Source organism: Stomoxys calcitrans, chromosome 4, assembly GCF_963082655.1.
Source record: "Stomoxys calcitrans chromosome 4, idStoCalc2.1, whole genome shotgun sequence".
In the NCBI taxonomy this organism is placed as follows: domain Eukaryota; kingdom Metazoa; phylum Arthropoda; class Insecta; order Diptera; family Muscidae; genus Stomoxys; species Stomoxys calcitrans.
This window is the reverse complement of record NC_081555.1, coordinates 4,480,629-4,508,358: the sequence shown is the minus strand read 5'-3', so window position 1 is coordinate 4,508,358 and position 27,730 is coordinate 4,480,629. Positions and strand designations below refer to the sequence as shown.

The 27,730-nt window shown below is 38.8% G+C and overlaps 2 protein-coding genes across 2 annotated transcripts; both read left to right on the top strand.

The window, feature by feature from the left end:
- Positions 1-531: 531 nt before the first annotated feature.
- On the top strand, positions 532-6,646 carry LOC106082584 (tRNA (cytosine(34)-C(5))-methyltransferase). The gene is made up of 7 exons (XM_013245199.2): positions 532-683; positions 740-1,432; positions 1,501-1,643; positions 1,707-2,042; positions 2,111-2,745; positions 6,131-6,280; positions 6,346-6,646. Exons 1-7 carry the CDS (start codon positions 624-626, stop codon positions 6,486-6,488), a joined length of 2,160 nt encoding a protein of 719 aa, XP_013100653.2. The 5' UTR covers positions 532-623; the 3' UTR covers positions 6,489-6,646.
- Positions 6,647-15,214: 8,568 nt separating this feature from the next.
- Positions 15,215-21,125, top strand: LOC106082600 (vanin-like protein 2). Its single transcript, XM_013245224.2, has 4 exons — positions 15,215-15,305; positions 15,438-16,074; positions 19,821-20,526; positions 20,732-21,125. Exons 1-4 carry the CDS (start codon positions 15,234-15,236, stop codon positions 20,991-20,993), a joined length of 1,677 nt encoding a protein of 558 aa, XP_013100678.2. The 5' UTR covers positions 15,215-15,233; the 3' UTR covers positions 20,994-21,125.
- The last annotated feature ends 6,605 nt before the right edge of the window (positions 21,126-27,730 follow it).

The following is a 27,730-nucleotide window of genomic DNA, read 5'->3' as shown; positions in this document are numbered from 1 at the left end:
CGAAATCCGACGGACTCTTTTCTTTGTCAGAACACAAACAAAAGTCAAACAACAACACAGCAACTCTGAAACAGAGTTGATTTTGCGTATTTCGTGAGCATTTAATTACATTTGTAGTTAAAATTGTTCGGAATGTATCCAGATGCGGCGACATGTCGGTACAATTTTGCTCATAGAACTCAGTGCCGCTTGTGGGGAATGTGTTCGCACGATTTTTTTATAGTGCGTTTTGACTGTTGTTCGTGTGAAAAGTCGAAGTCAGAACTAGGCTTTAAGGATGATTTAAAATATATCGCTTTTTTTACATATACTCGTTTAAACAATATATATAAAAATTAGGATTATATAAAACAATCAAAATAGTTAACTTTATATTGTTTTTTTATTTAGTTAAGGTTAGCTATATTTTAAGAATGACTCAGGTTGTGCCATCAATGTAATATCTTTATCGCACACTTCAGCTTTCATATGTATAGGTTGGAATTGCGATTTGCCAATGTGGCATCTCTCTGTCTAACACGTGTTATTGTTTATCATTCACTCGTTTTTAGCAAGTAGAAAATTTCTGCGGCAACTTTCTTTTGGAGTTTTTATTGGTTTTAAATCACGGAATTACATTTAAAATGGGTCGTAAAGGCAAAGCTAATCCTTTTGCAGCAAAAAAGCGCCAAAGGCGCGAAAACGTGAGTAGTTGAACTAGTTTTCATGGATGTTACTTTAAAAATGCATCTACCCGCAGAAAGATAAACCGGCTGAAAGACAACATGAACCCTACGAAGAAATTGTGCGCGACAATGCCGCTTTCCTCAAGTATTATAATATGCAAAACATTTGCGTCGATGATGGTGAATGGCAACAATTCTTGACGTCCATACGTGCAAATTTGCCGGCTACTTTTCGTGTGACCGGTTTTAAAGGCGAGGCCAAGGCACTGATTGATATAATTCGCAATGAACTATTCACAGAATATGTAAGAGGTGTGGCCGAGTTACGTGGTAAAACAGTGGAAGAGGTGGAAAAGCCAATTTGCTTGCCATGGTATCCAAATGGCATGGCCTATCAATTGGATCTAACGCGTAAGGATATTCGTCGTTCGGAGCCGCTTTATCGTTTACACAATTTTCTCATTAATGAGACAAATGCTGGAGCCATAAGCCGTCAGGAGGCGGTATCTATGATTCCTCCCTTAGTTTTGGATGTCAAACCCACCGATAAAGTGCTTGACATGTGTGCTGCACCAGGCTCGAAAACTGCCCAGTTAATTGAGGCTCTTCATGCGGAACCAGAAAAATACAAAATACCACCCGGTTTTGTGCTGGCAAATGATGTGGATAACAATCGCTGTTATATGTTGGTACATCAAGCTAAACGTATGAATTCTCCTTGTTTTGTGGTTACCAATCATGATAGTGCCTTTTTTCCGAATTTATTGGTAAATACTATAGGAATGATTTTGTGTTATAGTAAATATTAGATGAATCCTTTTTTTTTTTGCTACAGAAAACTATGCCTGATGGCTCCAAATCCATACAGAAATTTGATAAAATTCTCTGTGATGTACCTTGCTCTGGCGATGGTACTCTGCGCAAAAATCCTGACATTTGGGGAAAATGGAACTTGGGTCAGGCTTACAACTTGCATGGGTAACAACTGAAATTTGAAATTACCACAAAAAAATTTCTGTTACAGACTCTTTAAAATTTCAGAGTACAATATCGTATTACACGGCGTGGTGCTGAAATGTTAGAGGTTGGAGGGCGCTTAGTCTACTCGACTTGCTCCTTGAATCCCATAGAAAACGAGGCTGTCCTACAACGAATTGTAGCTGACTCAAAAGGCGCTTTGGAAATTGTTGATGCTTCAGATTTGGTACCTGGTTTGAAGTACAAACCTGGCATGACACAATGGAAATTGGCCTCCAAAGAAGTGGATGAAATCTATACTAGTTTTGATGAAGTACCCGAAAAATATCACACAATTATAAGACCGAATATGTTCCCATTGCCAAAGGAGGACATGGAAAATCTGGGATTGGAGAAGTGGTCAGTACTAAAACCTACATTTAATCCTTTGGTTACATCAATTTAATATCTTCACATTTTTTAATTAGCATACGAATTTTGCCCCATCTTCAAGACTCTGGTGGCTTCTTCGTGGCTGTCTTACACAAAAAATCCCAACTGCCATTTGAGAAAAATGATGTCAAAGATTTAGAAGAGAAACCCAAACCGGAAGTTAAATTGGATGAGGAGGGCAAGCCCATAGAAGAGAAATCGGTGCCTTGGGGTCCTCAGCGTAAACGTAGACGCCTTCATGGATATAAAGAAGATCCCTATGTATTCTTCGAAGAAAACGATGCTGATTGGAATGATATCAAGAAATTTTATGATTTAGACGAAGCCTTGAATAGTCGTTGCCTCTTGACGCGTTGTATTACAGAGAAAAAGAAGAACATCTACTATTGTTCGGATTTAATAAGAGACTTGGTCTTGTTGAATGAGACTAACATCAAAATAATAAATACTGGAGTGAAGTCGTTTGTGCGTTGTGAAAATCGTCATACCAATCATCCGTTCCGTTTGGCCCAAGAAGGTTTGCAAACTACAAATGCCTTTGTGGGTGCTAGTCGCCGCATTGAAGTTGAAAAAGATGATTTAATATTACAACTGAATTGCACGGATCCAACTAAACCACCCTCAACGACAGAGCTCAAGGAAGCTACACAGCAGAGATGTAAAGAATTAAGTAAGTAGATATGTTGACAAAAAAAAAAATGATGGTTATTTGCGGTTTTGAGACTCCTTTTAACCCTAGGGAAGAGATTTAAACTACCGACCTACATTAAAAAGTACGATAGGGTAGTTTCAATAGATGATAGGGTGCTTTTGAGATTAAGCCCCAAGATCTGACCTTTTGTTAAGTTCCGGGAGCCATTATTAAGGCGAGCCAAGTTTTCGCCTTAGCCACTTCCATTACCCTATCCTTGTAAACGCTATTCAAATCTTTCTCTAGAGCAGTAATGGGTACACCAACACAGTTGAAAAGACTTAATTAAGTTTGTAAGAGTGGCAGTAAAATCCTAACAATTAACTAAGTTGCTGTTGTAGCAGTGTGTTATACACTAAGGCCGCAGCCGCTGCCGATGAAGAACTCCATCGGCAATCCCAAGGCAGCCGGTTGTACGTACCGGATTGACCCGATGAAGTCCTTCATCGGCAAGGGCTGCCGCCTCAGTGTACAACACACTGCTACAACAACAACAACAACTCCATCGGGTCAATACGGTACATACAACCGGCTGTCATGGGATTGATTAACTAAATGAAGTAGCGATGTGGAATGACAACAAAACCTCAACCGAACGAATGAACGACAACAACACCTCAACCGAACGAAGTTGTCTACTCTGTACCTGTGCTTGTGTCCGTTTCTCCTGGTGCATGTATGTATATGCCAAAGAGGTAGCAAGATTGATTAGTTCAAGATTTTGCAGATGACACACACAGTCAATGACAATGTTGATTTATTTTCCAATAAGTATGCAAAATGTGGGGTCTAGTGGGTTCAGAGTCTGATCCATAGGGCCTGAAAGTTGGTCACCTCGAGAATGTCTACTTTTGAATTGCTTGCCAAACAGTCATTTATGGGCCGTTAGGCTTGATTCTGTTTTTTTAATGACAGAACTCGTAAAACCCTACAAAAAACATATGCAAATACCTAGTATATCTCCAACGGTTTATGAGTTATTGGACTAACAACAATTTGATTTTGAAAACTTTTAGGCAAGATTTTGTCGGCATTTTTGAACTTGTGGGAGAATTTGTGAACTGATTGACAATTTTTTTGTATCGTCGGGAAGGCTACGAGTATTTAAAAAAAAAAGTTTGCAAATTGTCCTTCCCCATTAAGTTCCAAAAGTTTAAAATTTGATTTTTCGATTTGGCAAACACTGTGCAGCGCCTTAGACAACTTGGCGCCACGGATTACATTCGTAACTTCGTCTACGGTTGTTGTTGTAGCCACATTTTCATGTGGAGGTGGCGATCCTCGTTAAGCTCCTGTAGACTCGTACCGGTCCAAAGGGCCGATCGCCGCGGGAACAGGACGCCAGTAACGGGAAAAAGGCGCCAACAACCCGCCTTGTTATGTTGAGCATCATAGGCACTCAGTATTTGTGCAAGAGCCGGTGCCGCCCGACCACTTACTGAGACTCTCCCCACCTCCCAATGAGACTCTCCCGATCACTCACTGAGACTGTCCGCGAATGTTGTTGCAGCTACCTTGTATGGTGCATACCATATCCGCGTCGGCATCCGCCCAGTAGCTCGCAGCTTCCGTGACAGCAATGAACACCACACAGATCGGACCTCAATGTTCCAGCATGTGTGGTGCTCACAGTTATCGCGTGCCGGGATAGCCTTCTCTACGGTAAATTGTGATACCTATCCATAGGCTCGAGACAACGGATGGCTCTCCTCTTGGCCTTGTCTCTCTCGAAATGTTCAGCGGTTGAACAACTTGGAGTATCTCTTCGAGCGAGTCACAGTTACGTCGCCAAAAGTGACTTAACAGTAGCAGACAACAGCTTACAATCCCATGACAGGATTAGGGGATATAATAGATATGTCTGCCGAGATGCTACATGTCCTCCTATTTCTGGTGGGGGCGATTTCAGTCACCGTGCAAAACGTGGAGCTGAGAATCTGCTCCGCCAGAGCTATGCTCTGCTAGTCTTTACTTAGGGGAGAATGCTATGAAACGTGATGCTTAAATTCTGTTGCAAATGCAAATTTTATCCATGAACATTCCACTTAGGAACAGGGGTAAACTTCTTACATATCAATGAGTGCAGTCCGATTCAAGTTTAAGCTCAATGATAAGGGACCTCCTTTTTATAGCCGAGTTCGAACGGCGGGCCGCAGTGCGACACCTCTTTGGAGAGAAGTTTTACATGGCATAGTACCCCACAAATATTGCCAGCATTAGGAGGCGAAAACCACCACTGAAAATTTTTTCTGATGGTTTCGCCAGGATTCGAACCCATGTGTTCAGCGTCTTAGGCAGACCTGCTAACCTCTGCGCTACGGTGTTAAATTTGTGTTAAATTCTGTTACAATGACAAATGTGCAGGCTGCAGCTGTTGTTCTACTTTGTTTGCTGGATCGCTGCAACCATTTTGTTCTCCCGACCCTAAAGTCCACAATTTCGTCGACCTTGGCTCAAAGACCATTGAAATTCAATTGCAAGAAATATAGCCTCCCCGGCAATATTAAAGCTGGAGTGTTGCTGTTGAATATATTGCCGCACAAAAGAATTTGGAGAAGTCACATAGACCGATGACGAGGGCACTGAAGGCGACGACGACACTTGTGACACAATGCTGTTTACGTCACCACATCACCTTGCAACATATTCAAAGGGACTATACTCCGTAGTGATGTAAGACCAGAGCAAGATCCGCAATGTACCTACTTCATGCACAGGTTACACCTCACCGACGGTCCGGGGTTCTTTTCAATACAGGCTTGGGCTAGAAGCTTGCGGAGAAGGCACTCCGCGATGTGACTCCCCCATGATGAAAAAAGGACCTTATCGTCTAGCGATTTGACAATGTAGGGAAGATTTCTTAGCGGATATCTTTAAATTTTTTGCATCGTAATAAGCCGCAAGAATGGTGCGGTAGACGTTCAACGACTGTATCTTAAGCATTCGATTGGTCGAGATCTACCATCTCATGTGCTTATTTTGGTTGAGACCACGTCGTGCTATACAATTTACTCTAACAAGGCTCAGTGGTTCAGTGCCTCAAGCGTCTTAGTTGCTGGTGAGATAAGGAAGTCGCTCTGTGCGACTCTCGAACCCTTTCCTGGTTTCGGTAGTGAAATCAATCTGTCCACTTTTCAGACATCAGGAACAATAAGAGTGTCTGGGGACAAGCTGAGGACCATGGTTAAATACTCGAAGCACTGTACATAGAAATTATTTAGTGAAATTGTTTGTTAGATCCATCGTTATGGACAATAATCATTTTCTGAGTCAATCAAGTCGTGTCTCTCTTTTTGTCTAAAAGTAAAATTTTTCTTAAAAAAAAACTTTGTGCTATACTATGGAACCTTTTTCTTGTTTTCAGGTGTTGGCAGTTGTATATTGAAATATGTAGATGAACGTTTCACATTACACATTGTGGGTTGGCGTGGTACATCCAGTCTACGGGCTTATGTTGATAGCAGTGAAACTTTGCACATACTACGTCTACTAGGAGCTGATATAAGTAAATTTGGTAAGTTCACTCTCATGTTGCCTTTGGCAGAGATTTAGTTTCACTTGCATAAATTTTCTTTGCAGAGGTTAACAAATATGAAAAAGCCAGAGAAGCTGCAGCAGCGTTAGCGGCCACTGAAGACACCTCCGAAGATGTAGCCAAAGCCACTGAAGAGGCTTTGGAAGAAGTTGAAAACGATTTAAATGAAGCAGCAATAGTGGAATAATTTTTAGTTTTTTTTTAATTTATACTCGAAGAAGGAATTTCGTTTTTTGTTTACATGTATTCTAAATATCCTTTTATAGTTTAAGCCAGACTTGGTACGTTCTCTTACGTACCATGGAGCGCCAATTAAAATAAAACTTTATCAGATTACAACTACAACAGTCAAAAATGAAAATTAACTTTGTTATTAAATAGTTAAGAGTTCAAGGCAACTCTTGGATGCAGTTAACTATCTTTATTGCAATTTTGTGAACAACTTCCGCTTGCCTTCACTACACTAAACGAACTTCCGTTTTGTTTGAAAGCTATTAACGCAACCCACTAACGTTAGCCACCATAACTGGTGTAGCAATCAAAAATACATGCAGTCAAGGTAAGTTTGTTAAGTAAAGCGTCAATAAGCAATAGTTGAAAAATAACTTTGTTAACAGTCAATATATCGAAGGGGATGATGTTTGTTTGCTTGGCGACAAACTTTTGAGTTTCCTGCCAATTAGGGGAATGATGTGTATCATACGTGGATTTTGTGTTCATGCCATGGATATGGATAGGTAGGTAGTTTAGCAAAGTTGTTTTCGTATTTCCGTTTAAAGGATGATTTTATTTTAGCAATACTTGTAGCAAACTGCACACACGCTCCAATAATCATCATTGAGCAGGCAAGGTATACTAGACAGCAGTGGCACACACGGGCACACTCAGAAAACACATGTGAGTGGCGAAATTGCATTTACGTGACTTGTAATGTAATAGACAGACAATGGCCCGGGCGAAGGAAGGAAGCAAAGTGGTAACAAAAACAAGATATGGTGACGATGATCTGCTGCTATGTCTCTATGTGCCATATGCTTGTTTGATTGCAAACATTCTCAGCTCTACAACAAATATGTTACTCCTCTATGTGTGTGTGTGTGTGTGAGTGAACACAGGAATACTTGTCTTTCTGTGTGCCCCTATGTCTGTCTATCTGTGCGAATTTGTTAGTGTGTGCAGAAAATAGCCGGAAGACAAGCAATCATTAAAACGGAAATAATACAAAACTGTTGCTTGCTTTCCGGTCCAAAAAAAAAAGTGCAGAAAGCAAAAACAGTCGGAGCACAGATGAAGAAAAAGTAGCAAAATACGTAACTGTAATTTGGCATTTACTGCTTGAAGGTCTCTCCCCAATAACGAGATGGAAAAAATCTGTTCGTTTCGTGCCGAGACTTTGTACCCCAGAAACGCGTTCAGTTTGTACAATATGATAAAGATTATATTTATCTACTCTTAATATTTGTTGCTGCATAACAATTAGCAAACAATTTGAAATGTATCACCATATAGCATTTACAACAATGCCCAAGTTAAAGCAATGACGGCGTTGTCAGTACGTACGTATTTTATTAAATTTAAATGTACCTCGGTTGTTAAAGGAAAATATAGGAAATTAATGGACAACCAATTGTAGGAGAGACTGCCTAATTTTAGGAGAGACCGCCTAAAAATGCAATTTAGAATAAAAAGTTATGGGCTACATGTGTATATAAGTAGATCCCACGTAGCAGAATCAGATCAAAATTTGGCTTAAAAATATGATCTTAAGTTGTCTCGGCATTTACAACTTATGTATTTAGGTTTTAACAAAATAAAGACAGACGATAAAGTTTGTTAAACTTTTGTTATCTTTACTCCACTTTCTTTATATCCTAAATATTTCTCAATTTATGTCTTTTTATACCCTCAACCGTAGGATAGGCGGTATATTTATTTAGTCATTCCGTGTCACAGCACATCGAAATATCAATTTCCGAACCTACAAAAAATATATATATTTCGGATCGTCGTAAAATTCTAAGACCATTTAACGATGTCCGTGTGTCTGTCCATCCGTCTCTGTGGTTATCACCCTACAGCCTTAAAAAATTGAGATATTGAGCTGAAATTTGACACAGATAGGTCTTTTTGATGCATGCTGGTTAAGTGCTTGAACGGGCCAAATCGGACCATATATGGATATAGCTGCTATATAGACCGATCTGCCGATAAAGGGTCTAATGCCCATAAATGCATTATTTTTTAACAGATTTCACTGAAATTTGAAACAGTGGGTTATTTATGCATCCCCCACATCTGAACTAAATATGTTTCAAATCGGACTATATTTAGATATAGCCGCCATATAGACCGATCTCCCGATTAAGGGTCTGAAGCCCATAAAAGCTTTATTTTTTAATCGATTTCGCTGAAATTTGAACCGCTGAGTTGTTTTAGGCCTCCCAATATAGGACCCATATATAGTTCAGATCGGACTATATTTAGATATAGCCGTCATATTGACCGATCTGCCGATATAGGGTCTGAAGGCCATAAAATCTTTATTATCCGATTTCGCTGAAATTTGAAACAATGGGTTATTATAAGCCTCCCGACATCTGACCTAAACATGGATTAAATCTGACTATATTAAGATATAGCTGCCATATAGACCGATCTCCAAATAAAGGGTCTGAAGCACATAAAGCTTTATTTTTTATCTGATTTCGCTGAAATTTGAAACAGTGTTTAGTTTTGGGCCTCCCAACATAGGAGCTAAATATGTTTTAGATCGGACTATATTTAGATATAGTTGCCATATAGACCGATCTCCCCATTAAGGGTCTGAAGCCCATAAAAGCTTTATTTTTTAACCGATTTCGCTGAAATTTGAAGCGCTGAGTAGTTTTAGGCCTCCCAATATAGGACCCAAATATAGTTTAGATCAGACTATATTTAGATATAGCCGTCATATTGAACGATCTGCCGATATTTATTTATTATCCGATTTCGCTGAAATTTTAAACAATGGGTTATTTTAAGCCTCCCGACATCTGACCCAAATATGGTCAGATCGGACTATATTTAGATATAGCCGTCATATAGACCCATCTGCCGATGTAGAGTCTGAAGGCCATAAAAGCTTTATTTATTATCCGATTTCGCTGAAATTTGAAGCGCTGAGTAGTTTTAGGCCTCCCAATACAGGACCCAAATATGGTTCAGATCGGACTATATTTAGAAACAGACGTCATATAGACCGATCTGCCGATATAGGGTCTGAAGGCCATAAAAGCTTTATTTATTATCCGATTTTGCTGAAATTTGAAACAATGGGTTATTTTAAGCCTCCCGAAATCTGACATAAACATGAATTAAATCGGACTATATTTAGATATAGCTGTCATATAGACCGATCTTCAAATAAAGGGTCTGAAGTCCATAAAAGCATTATTTTTTATCTGATTTCGCTAAAATTTGAAACAGTGTTTAGTTTTAGGCCTCCCGACATCTGACCCAAATATGGTTCAGATCGGACTATATATAGATATAGCCGTCATATAGACCGATCTGACTATATAGAGTCTGAAGGCCATAAAAGCTTTATTTATCACCCAATTTCGCTGACATTTGAAACAGTGAGTTGTTTTGAGCTTTCCGATATCCGAGATTAATATGGTTGAGGTCGGACTATATTAAGATATAGCTGCCATATAGACCGATCTCCAAATAAAGGGTCTAAAGCCCATAAAAGCATTATTTTTTTAACCGATTTCACTGAAATTTAAATAGTGGTTTAATTTAAGCATCCCAACATAGGACCTAAATATGGTTCAGATCGGACTATATTTAGATATAGCTGCCATATAGACCGATCTGCCGATAAAGGGTCTGAAGCTCATAAATGCCTCATTTATCACCCGATTTCGCTGAAATTTGAAACAGTGGGTAGTTTTAGGCCACCCGCCATCTGACCAAAATATAGCTGCCATATAGACCGATATGTCGATTAGGGGTCTGAAGCTCATAAAATGCAAATTTTGCCCTAAGGAACAGGGGCAAACTTGTTACATATCAATGAGCGCAGTCCGATTCAAGTTTAAGCTCAATGATAAGGGGCCTCCTTTTTATAGCCGAGTCCGAACGGCGTGCCGCAGTGCGACACCTCTTTGGAGAGAAGTTTTACATGGCATAGTACCTCACAAATGTTGCCAGTACAAGGAGGGGAAAACTACCGCTGGAAATTTTTTTGATGGTCTCGCCAAATTTCGAACCCAGGCGTTCAGCGTCATAGGCGGACATGTTAACCTCTGCGCTATGGTGGCCTCCCAGCTCATAAAAGCTTTATTGATTACCCGATTTTTGAAACACAAAATTCAACAGTGACTTATATTTATTAGACCACTCAATGTCCGTGCCGAATTTGGGTGCATAAGTTATCCAATTTTCACCGGATTGTGACGAAAGGGGGTTTACATATATACAATACCCGAGGTGGTGGGTATTCAAAGTTCGACTCGGCCGAACTTAATGCCTTTTTACTTGTTTTTATTTTATTATACTGCCTTCAATAAAAATGTCGAAATATGACGCGCATGACAAGCCTTAGTAACATTTACTATATGATTCTCATTGTTAATCCCTGTGTCCATGATAAGCATTGCAAAATGCTTTACAGTTTTTTTTTGTTTACTGTTTTTATATGCACCACCATAGGATGAAGGCATACTGATCAAGCCATTCCATTTGTAACACCTTGCAATATTGATTTGGGACCCCATAAAATATATATAAATTCTTGATCGTCTAAGTCTATCTAGCCATGTCCGTCTGTCTGTCCTTTAGCTTGGTGAAATCACGATAGTGGTCAATCCCATGGCAGTCGGTACGTACAACCGTACCGGATTGACCCGATGGAATCCTTCATCGGCAAGGGCAGCCACCTCGGTGTACAACACACTAATACAACAATAACAACGATAGTGGTAGAATGGATAAAGATATCCGCTTCAAATTTTGCACAGATATTTCTTATTGATGTAGGTCGTTGGGGTGGCAGATTTTCACATTTGGATATAGCTCCCATATAAAATAGTCCTGCGACTTGATTCCATTCGACTTCGACTAGAAGCCGCAATTATCATCCGATTTGGCTTGAATTTCCATTACAGCCAAGATTGGCGGTAAATTTGGTCAAAATAGGCCATAGCCTGATATAGCTCCCTTAGGCTTGAATACTCTGTACACACTGATAACGTTTAACATTTTTGATCGAGACAAATTTTTCCTACAGAGCAAGGATTGATGCCGACGTGCAAGATGTATGTCCCGATTGTGACCAGGGACCACACGATACACGTCTCCTGTTTAACTGCCCAGCCAGACACTCTCTGCTGACTGTTAGTATTGGATTTTGCTGCTATTACAGCAGTTGTTCTGCAAATTCAGAACAGCAGGCCTACTGCTGAAAAGTCTGTTGTTTGCTGAAAATGACTGCTGCCTTATTTGTGATGGGATTGTAAGAAGAAATAAAATGAAAGAAAAGATTTTGGGAAGGAAAATGAGGAAAAAATAGTTTGCGGTCATACACCCATTCTGTACACAAAAGGTTATCCTTTGTTGTTGTTTATTGTCAAAGAGGGCAAGGCGCATGTGTGCTGTGTTTAAAGGCGGAGTTACAACGCGCAAAAGTTATACAACAAGTTATAGCAGACACCGACACTTAGGTGGCAACACAATACCAGACATAAACCAACTGAGGGAAAAACAAGTAAAGGCGTGCTAAGTTCGGCCGGGCCGAATCTTATATACCCTTCACCATGGATCCCATTTGTCGAGTTCTTTTCCTGGTATCCCTTTTTAGGTCAACAAAGGATAAAGGAAAATAATTGCTATGCTATTGGAGCTATATCAAGTTATGTTCCGATTCGGATCATAAATGAATATTGGAGACCATAGAAGAAGTCATTGTGTAAAATTTCCGCTAAAACGAATAAGAATTGCGCCCTTTATGGGCTGAAGAAGTTAAATAGGGAGATCGGTTTATAGAGGAGTTGTATCAGGCTATAGATCGATTCACACCATATTTGACGCGTATATTAAAGTTGTTGAGAGAAGTCGTTATACAAAATTTCAGCCAAATCGTATAATAATTGCGTCCTCTAGAGGCCCAAGAAGTCAAGATCCCAGATCGGTTTATATGGCAGCTATATCAGCTAAAAGTCATGCCAAATTTCAGCCAAATCGTATAAGAATTGCGCCCTCTAGAGGCTCAAGAAATCCAGACCATAGATCAGTTAATATGACAGCTATATCAGGTTATAGACCGATATGAACCATATTTGGCACAGTTATTTGAAGTTATAACAGAAGACCTCAAGCTCAAAAATTAAAGCCAATGAACGGTTTATATGACAGTTATATCAGGTTGTGGACCGATTTGAACCATATTTGGCACAGTTATTTGAAGTCATAACACCTCATGCAAAATTTAAGCCAAATCGGATAATAATTTCGCCCTCTAGAGGCTCAAGAAATCAAGACCCCAGATCGGTTTATATGGCAGCTATATCAAAACATGGACCGATACGGCCCATTTACAATCCCAACCGATCTACACAAATAAAAAGAATTTGTGCAAAATTTTAAGCGGCTAGCTTTACTCCTTCGAAAGTTGGCGTGCTTTCGACAGACAGACGGACGGACGTCTGTCCGTTTAAGACAAATATTTCGAGTTACAAAGAGAATGACGAAATTAGTATGCCCTCATCCTATGGTGGAGGGTATAACAATTGAGGAAAACAATTAGCGATTTTGTAAACAACACGGAATTCCTGATTTAAATTTTCTTTTTCTAGGCTACTTGTAGAGCGCACAGCAAGCCGATGACTGGCTTAGGTGTATGTCCATAGTGGCATGGGGCGGATTAATATCCGAACCCTCTTTTCAATTTAGCCTAACCTACACAATTGTTAACTTACACGCCTTGAAACACCTCTTCACGTATGGCAACACAGAATGACGCCCGAGTTCAATCGTCAAAGTTGAAAATTCTTTAACTTGTGCGCTTCGCTTGTGTGGGATTTGTTTGCAGACTTGCATTTTTAATGCGTGCGCAGAGTATGTAACTTCACCTTTGCATACAGCACACATGGGTTGATAAGGGTTTCTTCCGGCTAAATACCCAACGCTTGGGTTATTATAGGGTAAATACCCCTTAAATACTATTTTTGGGGTATTTTTTTAGGAATTTGTAATTTTGCAGATATCTTGGGTATAAAAACATTTTTCAAAAAATTTTTGATGTTTTGTGATCTCATAAAATCGGATTTTAGACTATATAGACCGATCTCCAGACTTAAAGTCTTGAGGCAATAAATTGGTAATTTTTCACCCGATTTCGATGAAATTTGGCACAGTGAGTTCTGGTAGACCCCTTTTCATTTCTGTGAAGTGCGGTTCAGATCGGACTATATTTGGATATAGCTGCCCTTAGACCGACCACCCGATCTCCCGATATAGGGTATTGAGACCATAAAAGATCCATTTATTATCCGAATTCGATGAAATTTGGCACAGTGTGTTTTGGTAGACCCCTACCCATTCCTGTCAAATGTGGTACAGATCGGACCATATTTGGATATAGCTGCCATATACACCGATCTCGCGATATTGTGTAATGAGCCCATAAAAGGAGCATTTTTCATCCTATTTCGATGAAATTTGGTACAGCGAGTTCCGGTACCTCTCTAAACCTTTTTGAGGAATATCTTCCAGATCGGACCATATTTGGATATAGCTGCCATATAGACCGATCTCCCGATATAGAGTATTGAGCCCATAAAAGGAGCATTTTTCATCCGATTTGGATGAAATTTGAAACAGTGCGATTTGATAGACCTCTACACTTGTTTGCTGAATATCGTCCAGATAGGTATGAAGGCTTCATTTTCCTTTTTAAAATACCTTTGCACTGTTGTTGTTCCACTTTACTGAACACGAGAGATGGATTGTTGTTGTGTTAAAAGACAAAATATTAGAAAAACCAAACAAATGGGTTTCCTCGCAGGAACGGAGGGTAAGAAGGGACAATACGTAGGTAGTCCAAAAAAGTGTTGGAACAAACAGATTTAAGAAAATTTCTTCAATGAAATATTTACGAGTAGGCAAATGGAGAACAAATGTGTATCTCTCATAGGTAAATCAAAAACTATTTAAGTAGTCCAAAAAAGTGTTGGAACAAACAGATTTAAGAAAGTTTCTTCAATGAAATATTTACGATTAGGCAAATGGAGAACAAATGTGTGCCTCTCATAGGTAAATCAAAAAATATGTTAACACAGCCAGATTCAGGGAAGTTCTTGATTGAAATATTACCAGCAGGCAAATGGAGATGTATGTCTCAGTAGAGAGTAGAGAGTGAGAGATTTTTCACCACCTCCCGAAATGATGGGGTACCAAAAAATTTGTTCAGAAGTAATCAATAAAGCTGCTTTGCTGCTTTGAAATTAATCATTGAAAAATCCAGAATATAATTTCTTCCCTATAGTCTAAGATGCTTTAATTTTACTTAAAGTATTTTTCTTTTATCAGACCCTTGTTGAAGTATAGGGGTTATAAATTTTTACTGAGGGAGATAGCCTAAATCTTTTTTAAATTAAAATATGATTTAGCTTTGCTATTTAGGTATAGCTTAAACATATTGTCATTTGTCTTAAATTTTTCATTATCAGTAAAATGTCAATTAGCCTCATCTATGCTAATGACATGCGGGTAGATTGAAATACCCCAGATACGCTACAGATTGCACAGTTTACTTTGTAAATATAAAACAGATAAATTTTTTTATTATGTGGCCAAACTCAATTAGCTTAATGGTAGGTTTAAAAGCAAAAGTTTTCTATAAACAAAATTTCACAAAACAATTTTAGTCGCTTTCAGGCATTCGTGTAAAATGGAGGCGTTAACAGCGTTATCTTTACTTATTGTCGCTCTATTGGGACTTTTTGCAACTCCTACGCAGCAGGTAACTAAAGGAAATACACATTTTCAACTATTGTAATGAAGAAATATAAGTCTTCAAGGGTTTAATTGACACTTTGTATTTTATAAGTCTATTTTTTTAATTTTCTTTCCCTGCTTTAACTATCCCTTCTAGATATCTCTGCCCTCTGATCCCACTTACAATGCTGGCGTTGTTGAGTTCATACCCGCCAAGGAGGGTAGCAAGAAAAGGTTGGTCCATGACAACTTAGGCCGCATGAAAGCTATTATCGAATCAGATGCCACTAAGGATTTGGATATTATAGTATTTCCCGAATTTGTTTTAAACAACAAGGATATGTTGACATATGTTCCCGATCCCCAAGATAAAATTATACCCTGTGAAGTGGCAAACTATGATTGGTTTCTCACCGAGATTTCCTGTTCCGCACGTAGCCGTAAATTATATGTGGTCATAAATATAGCGGAAAAGGCCCAATGTTCATCGACAGTAGACAAAAAGTGCAAGGATGGCATAACAAACTACAACACCAATGTGGTATTTGATCGCGAGGGTCGTGTTATATCGCGTTATCGCAAAACTCATTTGTATCGCTATGAGTGGCGTGATACCAATGTGATGGCAACCCCAGACTTGGCTACTTTCACCACAGATTTTGGAGTAACATTTGGCCATTTCATATGCTTTGATATGTTGTTCTACGAACCGGCCCAAGTCTTAATACAACATATGAATATAACCGATATTGTCTATCCTACGTATTGGTTTTCGGAATTGCCATTTTTGACGGGTAAGTAAAAGGACTTTTGAAGTAAAAAAAGGTGGTTTTTTACCATGGAGTTGAAAGTAAAATCGTACGGCACTTATTGATATTAGAGAAGTCTTCCTCGTTATTAAACTGGGATGTCCTTGGGAACTTTCGAATTGACTTTGAGGTTCGGGAGACACAAATTGCTGAAGTAAAAAAAACATGTAAAAGCGTACTAAGTTCGGGCCGAATCTTGGGAACCCACCACCATGGATTCTGCTAAAATATGGGAGCCATATCTGGTTATGGACCGATTTGGACCGTACTTAGCACAGTTGCGTCTTCCAGGGGCTCAAAAAATAAAATAAAGAGATCGGTTTACATGGGAGCTATATCAGGCTATGGACCGATTTAGACCATACTTAGCACAGTTGTTGAGAGTCATAACAGAACACTATGTGCAAATTTTCAGCCAAATCGGATAAAAATTATGGCTTCCAGGGGCTCAAGAAGTGAAATCGGGAGATCGGTTTATATGGGAGCTATATCAGGTTATAGACCGATTCGGACCGTACTTAGCACAGTTGTTGAAAGTCATAACAGAACACTAAGTGCTAAATTTCAGCCAAATCGGACAAAAATTGCGGCTTCCAGGGGTTCAAGCAGTCAAATCGGGTGATCGGTTTATATGGAAGCTATATCAGGTTCTTGACTAATTTGGACGGTACTTAGCACGGTTGTTGGAAGTCATAACAGAACACTATGTGCAAAATTTCAGCCAAATCGGATAAAAATTGAGGCTTCCAGGGGCTCAAAAAGTCAAATCGGGAGATCGGTTTATATGGGAGCTATATAAGGTTCTCACTGATTTGGACGGTGCTTGGCACAGTTGTTGGAAGTCATAACAGAATACTATGTGCAAATTTTTAGCCAAATCGGATAAAAATTGAGGCTTCCACGCGCTCAAAAAGTCAAATCGGGAGATCGGTTTATATGGGGGCTATATCAGGTACTTGACCGATTTGAACGGTATTTGGTACAGTTGTTGGAAAACTATTGGGTTGCCCAAAAAGTAATTGCGGATATTTCATATAGTCGGCGTTGACAAATTTTTTCATAGCTTGTGACTCTGTAATTGCATTCTTTCTTCCGTCAGTTATCAGCTGTTACTTTTAGCTTGCTTTAGGAAAAAAGTTTAAAAAAAGTGTATTTGATTAAAGTTCATTCTAAGTTTTATTAAAAATGCATTTACTTTCTTTTGAAAAATCCGCAATTACTTTTTGGGCAACCCAATATGTGCAAAATATTAGCCAAATCGCACAAAAACTACGGCTTCCAGGGGCTCAAGAAGTCCAATCGGGGGATCGGTTTATATGGGAGCCAGGGACGTTGGCGTCCTCGCTTTAGCACCACACCACTTCACGCATTCCGTGATCGCCCGAATCTCCGCCTGTAGGACCGGTCAGGCAGTCTAAAACAGATCTCAGTCCCTGGGTTCTCAATGTGAACCCCCAGGCCCACTCTGTCCTTTAGCTTTGATCCATCCGTGTAACATGATCTTCCAGATGGCAATACTAGGGTTCCATCAAACCAAGACTTTTAAGGACTAACTTTTAGCCAAAAACTCTCTAAAGACAACCTTAACTTGAGATTATTTTTTAATTTCAATTTTGCATTGAAAAATTTTAAAGTCTTTTTTATTATGCTTAACTGTCCCAAACAACATTTTCCTAAAATTTTTTCTATAGACAATTTCAATAAATATTTTTAAACCATTTGGCTGACTGACCCTGATTGGCTGATTGGCTGATTGACTGATCAACGCCCAGCCCACCAAACGGCTAAAGCTAGAGTCATGAGGCTTGGCACAGATGTGGGTGTTGGGTCGTACACGCGCGATAATGCGGAGTTTTGTGATATTCACACGTTTAGGTACTAAAAAGTGCGAAATGGTGACTTTTTACCCAGCGCGAACGGATGGGTCTCCAAATAGTACCGGAAGTGGCAAAAATTTTACGTTTACTACCGCGATAGGTACTTTTTGGTACCTTGTTTGTTAATGAGCTAGAGCTTTGAGTTTTGGAATTTTGGGTACACTATGGCAACCTAAATTGGGATGCCAAAAGAGTTTTTGCAAATTTAGAAACAAAAAAGTACCAAAAAAGGTACGAAATGGTGATTTTTGCATTGAGCGAACGGGTAGAGCTAAAACATCGAAATTTGGCTTTATTGATTCTTGTTGCGAAATAAAGGGGGTATATAGAATAATTTGAAAAATAGTGATGGAAACGGAAACGGAAGAAACGTACGTTTAGTACCGTATTTGGTACCATTTCATACTTTCTTTACGGATTGAACTAGAGCTCTGAAATTTAACGTGTAGATTCTACTAAGAAATATATGTTGGCTGACTAAGTAATTTTTAACAAGTCATACATTTTGGTACCAAAAAGTACGAAATAGCTTTTTTACTTTTACAGTGCTGTTACACCTTGACAGTATCTATCGGCCGACTAGAGGTTTTGGTTTATTCGTACATTTAGGCACTTAAACATTCAAAATGCTCTTTCTTTATGGATAAGGCTAAAGCTATTAAAATTGCAATACACTTACACCTTGATATTGGGTGTTCCATCGGTGGCAGCGAAGCGGGCTAGTATATTCATAATTTAGAGATTTTATATTGATGTAGCAATATTTTGAATTTTAAAATTTTGAAAAAAAAATTTTTTTTTTCCTAAGGCTCCAAAAAACAAAAAATCATTTTCTTAATATTTTATGACCAGTTTGCGAAAATGTGGCATTTGTTAATTTCTTTAAAAAAAATAAATTTATGGCAATAATCCTACTTCTTTTGACAGCAGGTTCTATTTTATGCCAAAATCACTAAATCCAGCTTCGCAAACTGGTCATAAAATATTAAGAAAATGATTTTTTGTTTTTTGGAGCCTTAGGAAAAAAATTTTTTTTTTTTTTAAATTTTAAAATTCAAAATATTTGAAAAAAATTGCTACATCAATATAAAATCTCTAAATTATGAATATACTAGCCCGCTTCGCTGCCACCGATGGAACACCCAATATCAAGGTGTAAGTGTATCGCAATTTTAATAGCTTTAGCCTTATCCATAAAGAAAGAGCACTTTGAATGTTTAAGTGCCTAAATGTACGAATAAACAAAAACCTCTAGTCGGCCGATAGATACTGTCAAGGTGTAACAGCACTGTAAAAGTAAAAAAGCTATTTCGTACTTTTTGGTACCAAAATGTATGACTTGTTAAAAATTACTTAGTCAGCCAACATATATTTCACTCCTAAGAATTTTGAGAAATTTTTTCGTTTGATTTTTGGGATATAAAAAATTGCCGACTTTTGACAAACTAATTTTCCCCCAAAACATGACGGGGAAAAAGCTGTTGTAACTGGTTTCAGTCGTCTACTCTACGCCATTCCAAATTTCATTAAGATACCCTTTTCCTAACTCGAGCTAGAATTATTCTAAGGCGGCTCTATTCTTGGGTATTTTTCGCCGATGTGCCAGTTCCTGCACCTAATAGCTACCACAATTCTGAAAAAAGATTGAGGTATCTTTACCAATTTCACAGCAACAAGAATTTTGGCAATTTTCGATTTTGAAAAAATGTGGGGTGGGCCCCCCTCAAAATAAAATCCTGGCTACGTCCCTGTCGTAGATAGTCAAAAAATTTTAACTTTACATTGAGTGAAACATTCTTAAAATTGACGACTTTGTATACATCCCTTAACATTGTTTGTTCTTCCCCCTTTTAGCTGTCCAACTACAAGAAGGTTGGGCATTTGGCAACAATGTGAATCTCTTGGCTGCCGATGCCAGTAATCCCGAAGGACAAAATACCGGATCTGGCATATATGCTGGTCGTTTAGGTCGCCTTAACGCAGTGATCCATGAAGAGCCAAATACTAGAGTTCTAACAGCTAAAGTGCCAAAACGCAATGCACGTCAAACCTATCAACCTCCAGTGGCGTTTAAGCCAGTATTCCAACCTCAATTAGAATCACCACGCTTTACCAAGCTTTCCTTATTGCGTGATTATAATGTGGATATTTTCAGCACCAAGCTGCTGAATGAAACGCTTACACACTTCAATGAAACATTGTGTCATAATAATTTCTGCTGCAGTTTTAACATAGAGCGTACCAAAATGCAGGATTCTCCCCTCCACCAGGCGTATCAGTATCGCTTGGCTGCATACAGTGGCACCCAAACTACCTTTCAACGCATAGACAATAGCAATCAAAGTGTTTGCGCCCTGATGGCTTGCACAGGAGCCGAACTATACACTTGCGGTCATATCTTTCCTGAGAGTGTGCGTGTGGCCAATAAGTATTATTTTAATGCCATTACAATTGTGGGAAGCTTTGTTGAGGCTGAAAGGCGTTTGATAATGCCCAGCACTGTGGATGGTGTGATGATGCCGCTGACGGTAGATAGTTACACTTGGCGAGAGGAAAAGAGGTAAGTGTTAAAATTATGAGACAACATTTATAAAGAAGTCTCAGTTTTTTAAGGGATTTTCAAAGGTTCTATGATACTGGCTTGAGACATTTACAAATAGCTGGTTGAAAAATTTCTATAAAACAATTACTTCTATAATGCATTTAACACGGGTTTCTCGCTCTCTCTTTTTCTCGCACTTGTTCATCTTTCTCTCTTTTTGCAGGAATGCCTCAACTCAAGTGCAAATGAGTCTAATATCACCTCAACAAAATCTCTTAACCTTTGGCATATGGGCTAATTACTATAGCTCAGTCAGGAATAGCCACAATCTTGATGCAGACATGATGACAGCATCAACAACAGTCTCGACTTCACCAATCTTGATTACCACCACAAATGCCGTGGCTTCCACTTCAACAGTCAGTGTCAGCCTTTTGGTGAATGTCCTTCCAGCTGTAGTACTGGCATTTCTATTAAAATATTAATTGAATAATTATTATTTTTATTATTCTTCTTTGTATTAAACTCACGTTTATCCACAGTCTTTTTGGGCCTTCCACAAGGTTCTTGAGTGGGGCCATGTGGGTGTATAGATAGCTACTGTATTGTCATGGAAAACTCTTACAAATTCACGTGTTAATAAATTGTGTATGTTTATCCTTGTACCTTGACATGATGTGTACCCAAGAATGTATGAGAGTTGAGAGTGGGCATGTGTATGTGTGAGTATGTAAGCAAGTTTCATTGTTCTTATGTAGCAGAGTGGAATTTTCGGTGGTATAGAGTATTTCGAATAAAATGAAATTTCTAAACTGAAGTAGAGACTTCAAAGCGAAGCAACTAAATCAAAATTTTTTTTAAAAAATTTAAAAACTTATTTTAACCAGCAAGTTTGATGCAGATAATTTCCAAAATTTCTGACCAAATTTGCAGTTTCGTACAAACAATTTTCTATTGAATCTGAGATCTGACGTTTTTAGAAATTTTGGTACTAGGGAGTGTTTTTTGGGGGAGGGGCCTTCAGACATTCATGATCTACTGCCCAGTACCACTCATTTCAGCCCATATTGCCATGGTTGGTAAATAGTATGTACGGTTTAGGGGGTGTTTTGGGGCTGAAACCGGAACATCGACACTTTGCCCTAATAATAGATATCAAAATCTTTCTTTACTCCCAAAAATCTTTCATTCATGCCCATATTGCCATGGTCGAAAAATAAGTTTAGTTGGCCCCAAATTTGGATATCAGATTCGTTTTCCACTTTTAAATACCTTTCCCATTTTTTCATGACGAGCCAATTAACCTATTTGTTTAGTTTTAAATAGGTAAAGGACCATCTAGATATTTCGACATAAATTTGAATGTCATATTCGTAATCTACTACCATGATCAGCTTATATGCCCATTTGGGGGTTTTTGGGTGTGGAATATTTTTGCCATATTCATAATCTACTACCAAGTACTTTTATTTTTAGGTAGTACTTTTGGGGTTAGGGGGAGGGTCCGCCTCCCTTCCGATATTAAAAATTTATGTAGCCTATGTTTCCTTCCAGACCAACCTACACAATCTGTGAAAATTTCAAGATAATCGATTCAGACTTATTTGAGTCTATATGGAACAAACAAACAAACCGACAAACAAACAAACACAAATTAATTTTTATATTAAGAAGATTTGTCAAAATTTTATTTCTATAGAAAATTTTGTCAAAAATTTATTTTTATGTAAAGGGAAATTTTTTAGCTATTATCTTTTTTGCAACACTGTTTTAAACAGCTCATGCACGTTTCGTGTTTTGTTTCACCGTCAAAACTGTTAGTGTCCAACATCTTCAGTCACAAGCTGTGAAAAAAATTTGTCAACGCCGACTATATAAATAATCCGCAATTACTTTTTGGGCAACCCAATATAATTTAACCGTGAACCGACTTGCAAACGATCAGCGCTAGCAAGTTATTGATTTTTATTATCAAAATGCGTGCTCTGTTGATCATTGCGCGCTTCTTCTATTCCATCGAAGAAGCTAACTTTTGGCTCAATAGGTGCTTAAATAAGCAGAATTGTCAATTTTGGAGTGAAGATCAGCCAGAAGTATTGCAAGAGCTACCAATGTATCCAGAAAATTTCACAGTTTGATGCGGTTTATGGGCTGGTGGCATCATTGGACCATACTTCTTTAAAGATGATCCGAATCATAACGTAACAGTGATGGCGATCGCTACCTTGAGATGATATCCACATGCATGAAATGTGGGTTCAACAAGACGGTGTCACATGCCACACAGCACGCGTAACAATGGACTTATTGAGAGGCGAGTTTGGTGAACATTTTATTTCACGTTCGGTCAATTGGCCTCCTAGATCGTGCGATTTAACGTCTTTAGACTATTTTGTGTGGGGCTATGTTAAAGCTCATGTCTATACAGACAAACCCGTGAGATATCGACCGAAATGTTGGAAAGAGTATGCCAAAATTGGACTACGCGCATGGACCATTTGGGAGGCCACCGTAGCGCCGCCTATGACGCTGAATGCCTGGGTTCGAATCCTGGCAAGACCATCAGAAAAAAATTTTCGGCGGTGGTTTTCCCCTCCTAATGCTGGCAACATTTGTGAGGTACTACGCCTTGTAAAACTTCTCTCCAAAGAGGTGTCGCACTGAGGCACGTCGTTTGGACTCGGCTATAAAAAGGGGGCCCTTATCATTGAGCTTAAACTTGAATCGGACTGCGCTCATTGATAGGTGAGAAGTTTGCCCCTTTTTGCTTAGTGGAATGTTCATGGGCAAAATTTGCATTTGCTTTTTGTATTTGCATGGACCATTTGAGGCGCAGTCACGGTCAACACATTTTTTATAGGTAAATTTGTCAAAATTTTATTTCTATGCATGTAGAGCACCATAATCAATTGGACAAAAGTGTTGATGGATATACATGGCGTATCATAAATCGCCATCTTCTATACCAGTCCAAGTGCTTTAACAACAGCGCACACTTGCCTAACTCCTTTTAAGTGTTGTGCTATGCTATTTTTTGAATAGAAAGCATTGATCTCCAGCCGGAATTTGTGTAACGAAAAACTTGTATAGAAATACAAGTTCAAGAAATCATGTCTTAATTGAAAACTTTTATTGCATAGAAAATGTTGTCTGTTGTAAAAAATTTCTTGGAATTTTTTTTCGTTATTGTATTTTTGTCCCCTATAAAAATTTTTATGGAAAATTTCGAAACTTTGTTAACTTTATGGGCATACATTTCGTTTCACCCCAATGTTTATAGGTAAGAATTGGTGTTGTTACAGCCATGCTGGAAATCAATGTTAACCTCACAACAAAACTAAAGACCAGTGAACAGGAAGCAAGGCATGTGAACAACAACAATAAGGATTGCAACGTTTTTATTTTGCTTTCATGGCAAAAATAAATTGTTGCTGCTGCTGTTGCTTGCCTCTTAGCATAGCAGCCATTGTTGTTGCTGGCAAGCATCAATAATTAATGTGCAACGGGTATGTTACTAGACAGGAGCACCACCAGCAGCAGTATCATCATCATCATCGTCGTCATTTGGCGGCCGCCAGAAATGAGCAAAGGCCATGCTAACTATAAAAAAAGGAATACAATGAGAGCATATGAACGGTAGCTAACGTGCCATGGAGGCCTTGTCTCTTTCTCTATCTTTCTCATTCAAACAGAGATATGGCCAGACTGTTGCTTCTTTTAGGGGGGCAAAATAACTTGTAGCTTTTCCAAGGCATGCGCTGCTATTGAAATGCCAATAGAGAGAATAAGAGCACAATAGCACGGAGAGTAGGGAAGGCTCAGTGACAAAAAAGAGCATAAGAACTGTTGTAGTCTCCAAAAATATGTGAATGAGATAATAATTTGAAGTACAAATAAATTTCCAACAGGTACCTCACATACTGGATGTTTGTTGGTGGGCCTTACCACCACACCACTCGGTGGTGTTGGTGGGTCCTGAAGGATGCTGTGGTTCAAGACTTTGTTTAGGCATGTCTGTCTCAAAGTTAGCACTGCTTCTTCTTGATCATCCTCATTATCCTCATGTTGTTATTTTTCTTTAACATATTAAAGGCCCGTCACAAAATATCTTCATACTCACACGCACTTGTTCATAAACACGCACACACACACACACACACTATCATACAAACGCACATGGCATTGTGAAGCTACGAATAAGGCACGAAGGAAATACTTTCAATACAAACTAGGTCGCCGAGCCTGGGTTTGGTGTTATGTGAGTGTGTATGAGTGTGTGTGTGCTTGTCTGCATGTACGATGTATGTGTACGTTACGAAGCCGTTGTTGAGTACTTTTATATCACAGTTTAAATACTCTGAAATATTCGCATAAAGGCCTACAATAATATCAACAACAAGGAATTTTTGTTGAGATAAAGCCAAACAGAGAGACAAGCAACACAGAAGAGCCACCATCGACCAGGAGGTGTGCAGCACACGGGTGCGGGAGGATGCTGCTCTTCATTTAAGCATAACGTATGTGAGAACTGTGTATGCTGATGCTGTTGTAGGCCTATTCACTCGTCCTTTTCGTATTCACTTTGATGCCTCATGGTGCCTGGATAAGTTCTTACACACTTTTATACGGAGACTGTGAAGACCGGACGGGAGCGGCAGCAACAGCAATAGCAACAAGAGGACCGTGTATGTATGGGCACCATTTTAAAGCCTCATATGGTCATACTTTAAACGGATGCGGATGTTCATGCCCATATCATAACTTTTGTTGGACAATAAAATAAAATAACAAAATCGAGCCATTGAGCCAAAGCAAATACTGGCCATTCGATTGTTTAATGATGAGAGGATTTTTTACAGCCAAAAGCCATTTTGTTGAATATTTGATTTTCCAATTTATGTATTATGAGTGTGGTTTTGAGCAACTCAAAAGCCAGCCAGTCAGTCAAATGGCCCACGGGTAAAAGCAGTAAAAATGAGAAATTGTTTCACATAGCAAAATTTGTTAGAAATTTATTAAGATCAAACGGTAAAGTGGGGCATCCGTTTTACCAATATCTCTAAATTTAGACAATTTGAATGGCAATTGAATTGAGTCTGTAGCTTCAAGTGGGAATTTTTAATAAGGTTTCATAGCCAGCAAAGAGAATACGTTAAAGTTAAGTCATATATGAACTTCCATTCCGAATCCATTGATCCATTTAAAGCTATTTGCTTATATCGAAACAAAATGATTTAACGCAGCTATTATCGCACTAAGTACGTGGAATATTTAGGTTGCACCTATTCTTGGTTGACTTTAGTTAGCTTTCTTTAAAGGATTCCAGTTGCAGAGTTATGTAAGAATGGGGGACTTAATTTTTTGGAAATAATAAGCCAGAACTATAGATCCTAGGACATAGGCATCGCAACCACTGTTAGACGATTCTGGGATAATTGAGGTTCGTGGTGGGTAATGAGTATTCGTATCGGAGGAAATTGAGGTTTGCTTTTATGGGCTCATATCGAAGAATTGCTTTGTATGGGGTTTGTATATCTGTATAGTATTTAAGGGTGAGAATTGAAGGTCCTAAGTATATTTTAAACCACCTTTAGCTTGTGCGCCGTTGACGTTGAAGGATTGGGCTCTAATCCCAGAGCAAACATATGAAAAAAATATTCAACGGTGGTTGTTGTTGTTGTAGCAATGTGTTGTACATGGAGGTGGAAGCACTTGCCTCCATCGCGCCAATCCGGTATGTACAACCGGCTGCCATGGGATTGTTCAACGGTGGTTATGCCCTCCTGGTAACTAGGTTAGTTATAAGTGACAGTCTGCCATCAGACTCACTTAGACTTTTTCGTTCATTGTGATACCAAGGAATAAGGAATAACTTGCGAATGTTCACATCCGCTAAATCAAACATCCTGGCGACTAACTTCTCTACTAATTGGTGTTGCTCTACGGCAAGTCGTTCGTACTCAGCAATAAAAAGGCGGTGACTTGCCATTGAGCCTTAACTTGTATCGGTGAGCACTCATTGACGTCGGAAAAATATCTTCGCTATTCCATAATGGAATGTTCATGGGGAGAGATTTGAAAGTATATTTTACATACAAAATTTCAGCCAAATATGGTTTATATTAGGGCCTCTAGGTACTTTAAGATGTCAAACCAGGGAGGGAGGCTTATAAGGCAGCTATATCCGAATATGAAGCATTTGCAAATCACAACGGGGATTTCTCGCTTTACAAGGGGGAAAAAGATATTTGTATACCATTATAAGATATCTTAGAGCAGAGGTTAGCATATCCGCCTATGACGCTGAATGTCAGGGTTCGAATCCTGGTGAGAACATAAAAATTTTTCAGCAGGTGTTATACTCCTAATGCTGGCAACATTTTTGAGGTACTTTGCTATGTAAAAACTTTTCCCTAAGGAGGTGTCGCACTGCGGCGCGCCGTTCGGACTCGGCTATAAAAAGGGGCCTCTTATCATTGAGCTAAAATTTGAATTGGATAGCACACAATGAATGATATGCGAGAAATTCGCTTCTGATCCTTTGCTTCTGCCTATGACGCTGAACGCCTGGGTTCGCATCCTGGCGGGACCATCAGAAAAAAATCTCACCGGTGGTTATCCCCTCCTTATGCTGGCTACATTTGTGAGGTACTATGCCATGTAAAGCTTCTCTCCAAAAGAGGTGTCGCATTGCGGCACGCCGTTCGGACTCGGCTATAAAGAGGAGGCCACCTACCATTGAGCATAAACTTGACTTGGACTGCATTCAATGATATGTGAGAAGTTTGCCCCTGTTCCTTAGCGAAATGTTCATGGGCAAAATTTGCATTTGAAGATGGGCACAAAATATCCAGAAGACAAGCATTGTATTGACTCAAGGTTGGTTTTCAATATTAAAATATGGTTTCCTAAATGTTTGCTATAAATAATGAAAATTATAATTTCAATCAATATTCTGTATTTTACAATCTTGTCGCCATGCAGCTTGCTTTGACAGTGATTCTGTATTATATTGTAATAGCTTGCCTTTAAGTATTTTGAAAAAGTCTCTTCTCAAACCCCAAGGCTCATAAGGCGAAGTTTGAAATTTAAAATTTTTCCCAGCATAACAACTATGGAATTTCTGAGAATTTCTGTGTGTCACAAGGTAAAATCCAAAAGATGTCTCAAAATTAAAATTCTTAACTATTATCATATATTTTTTTTTAAATTTTTGTAAAAA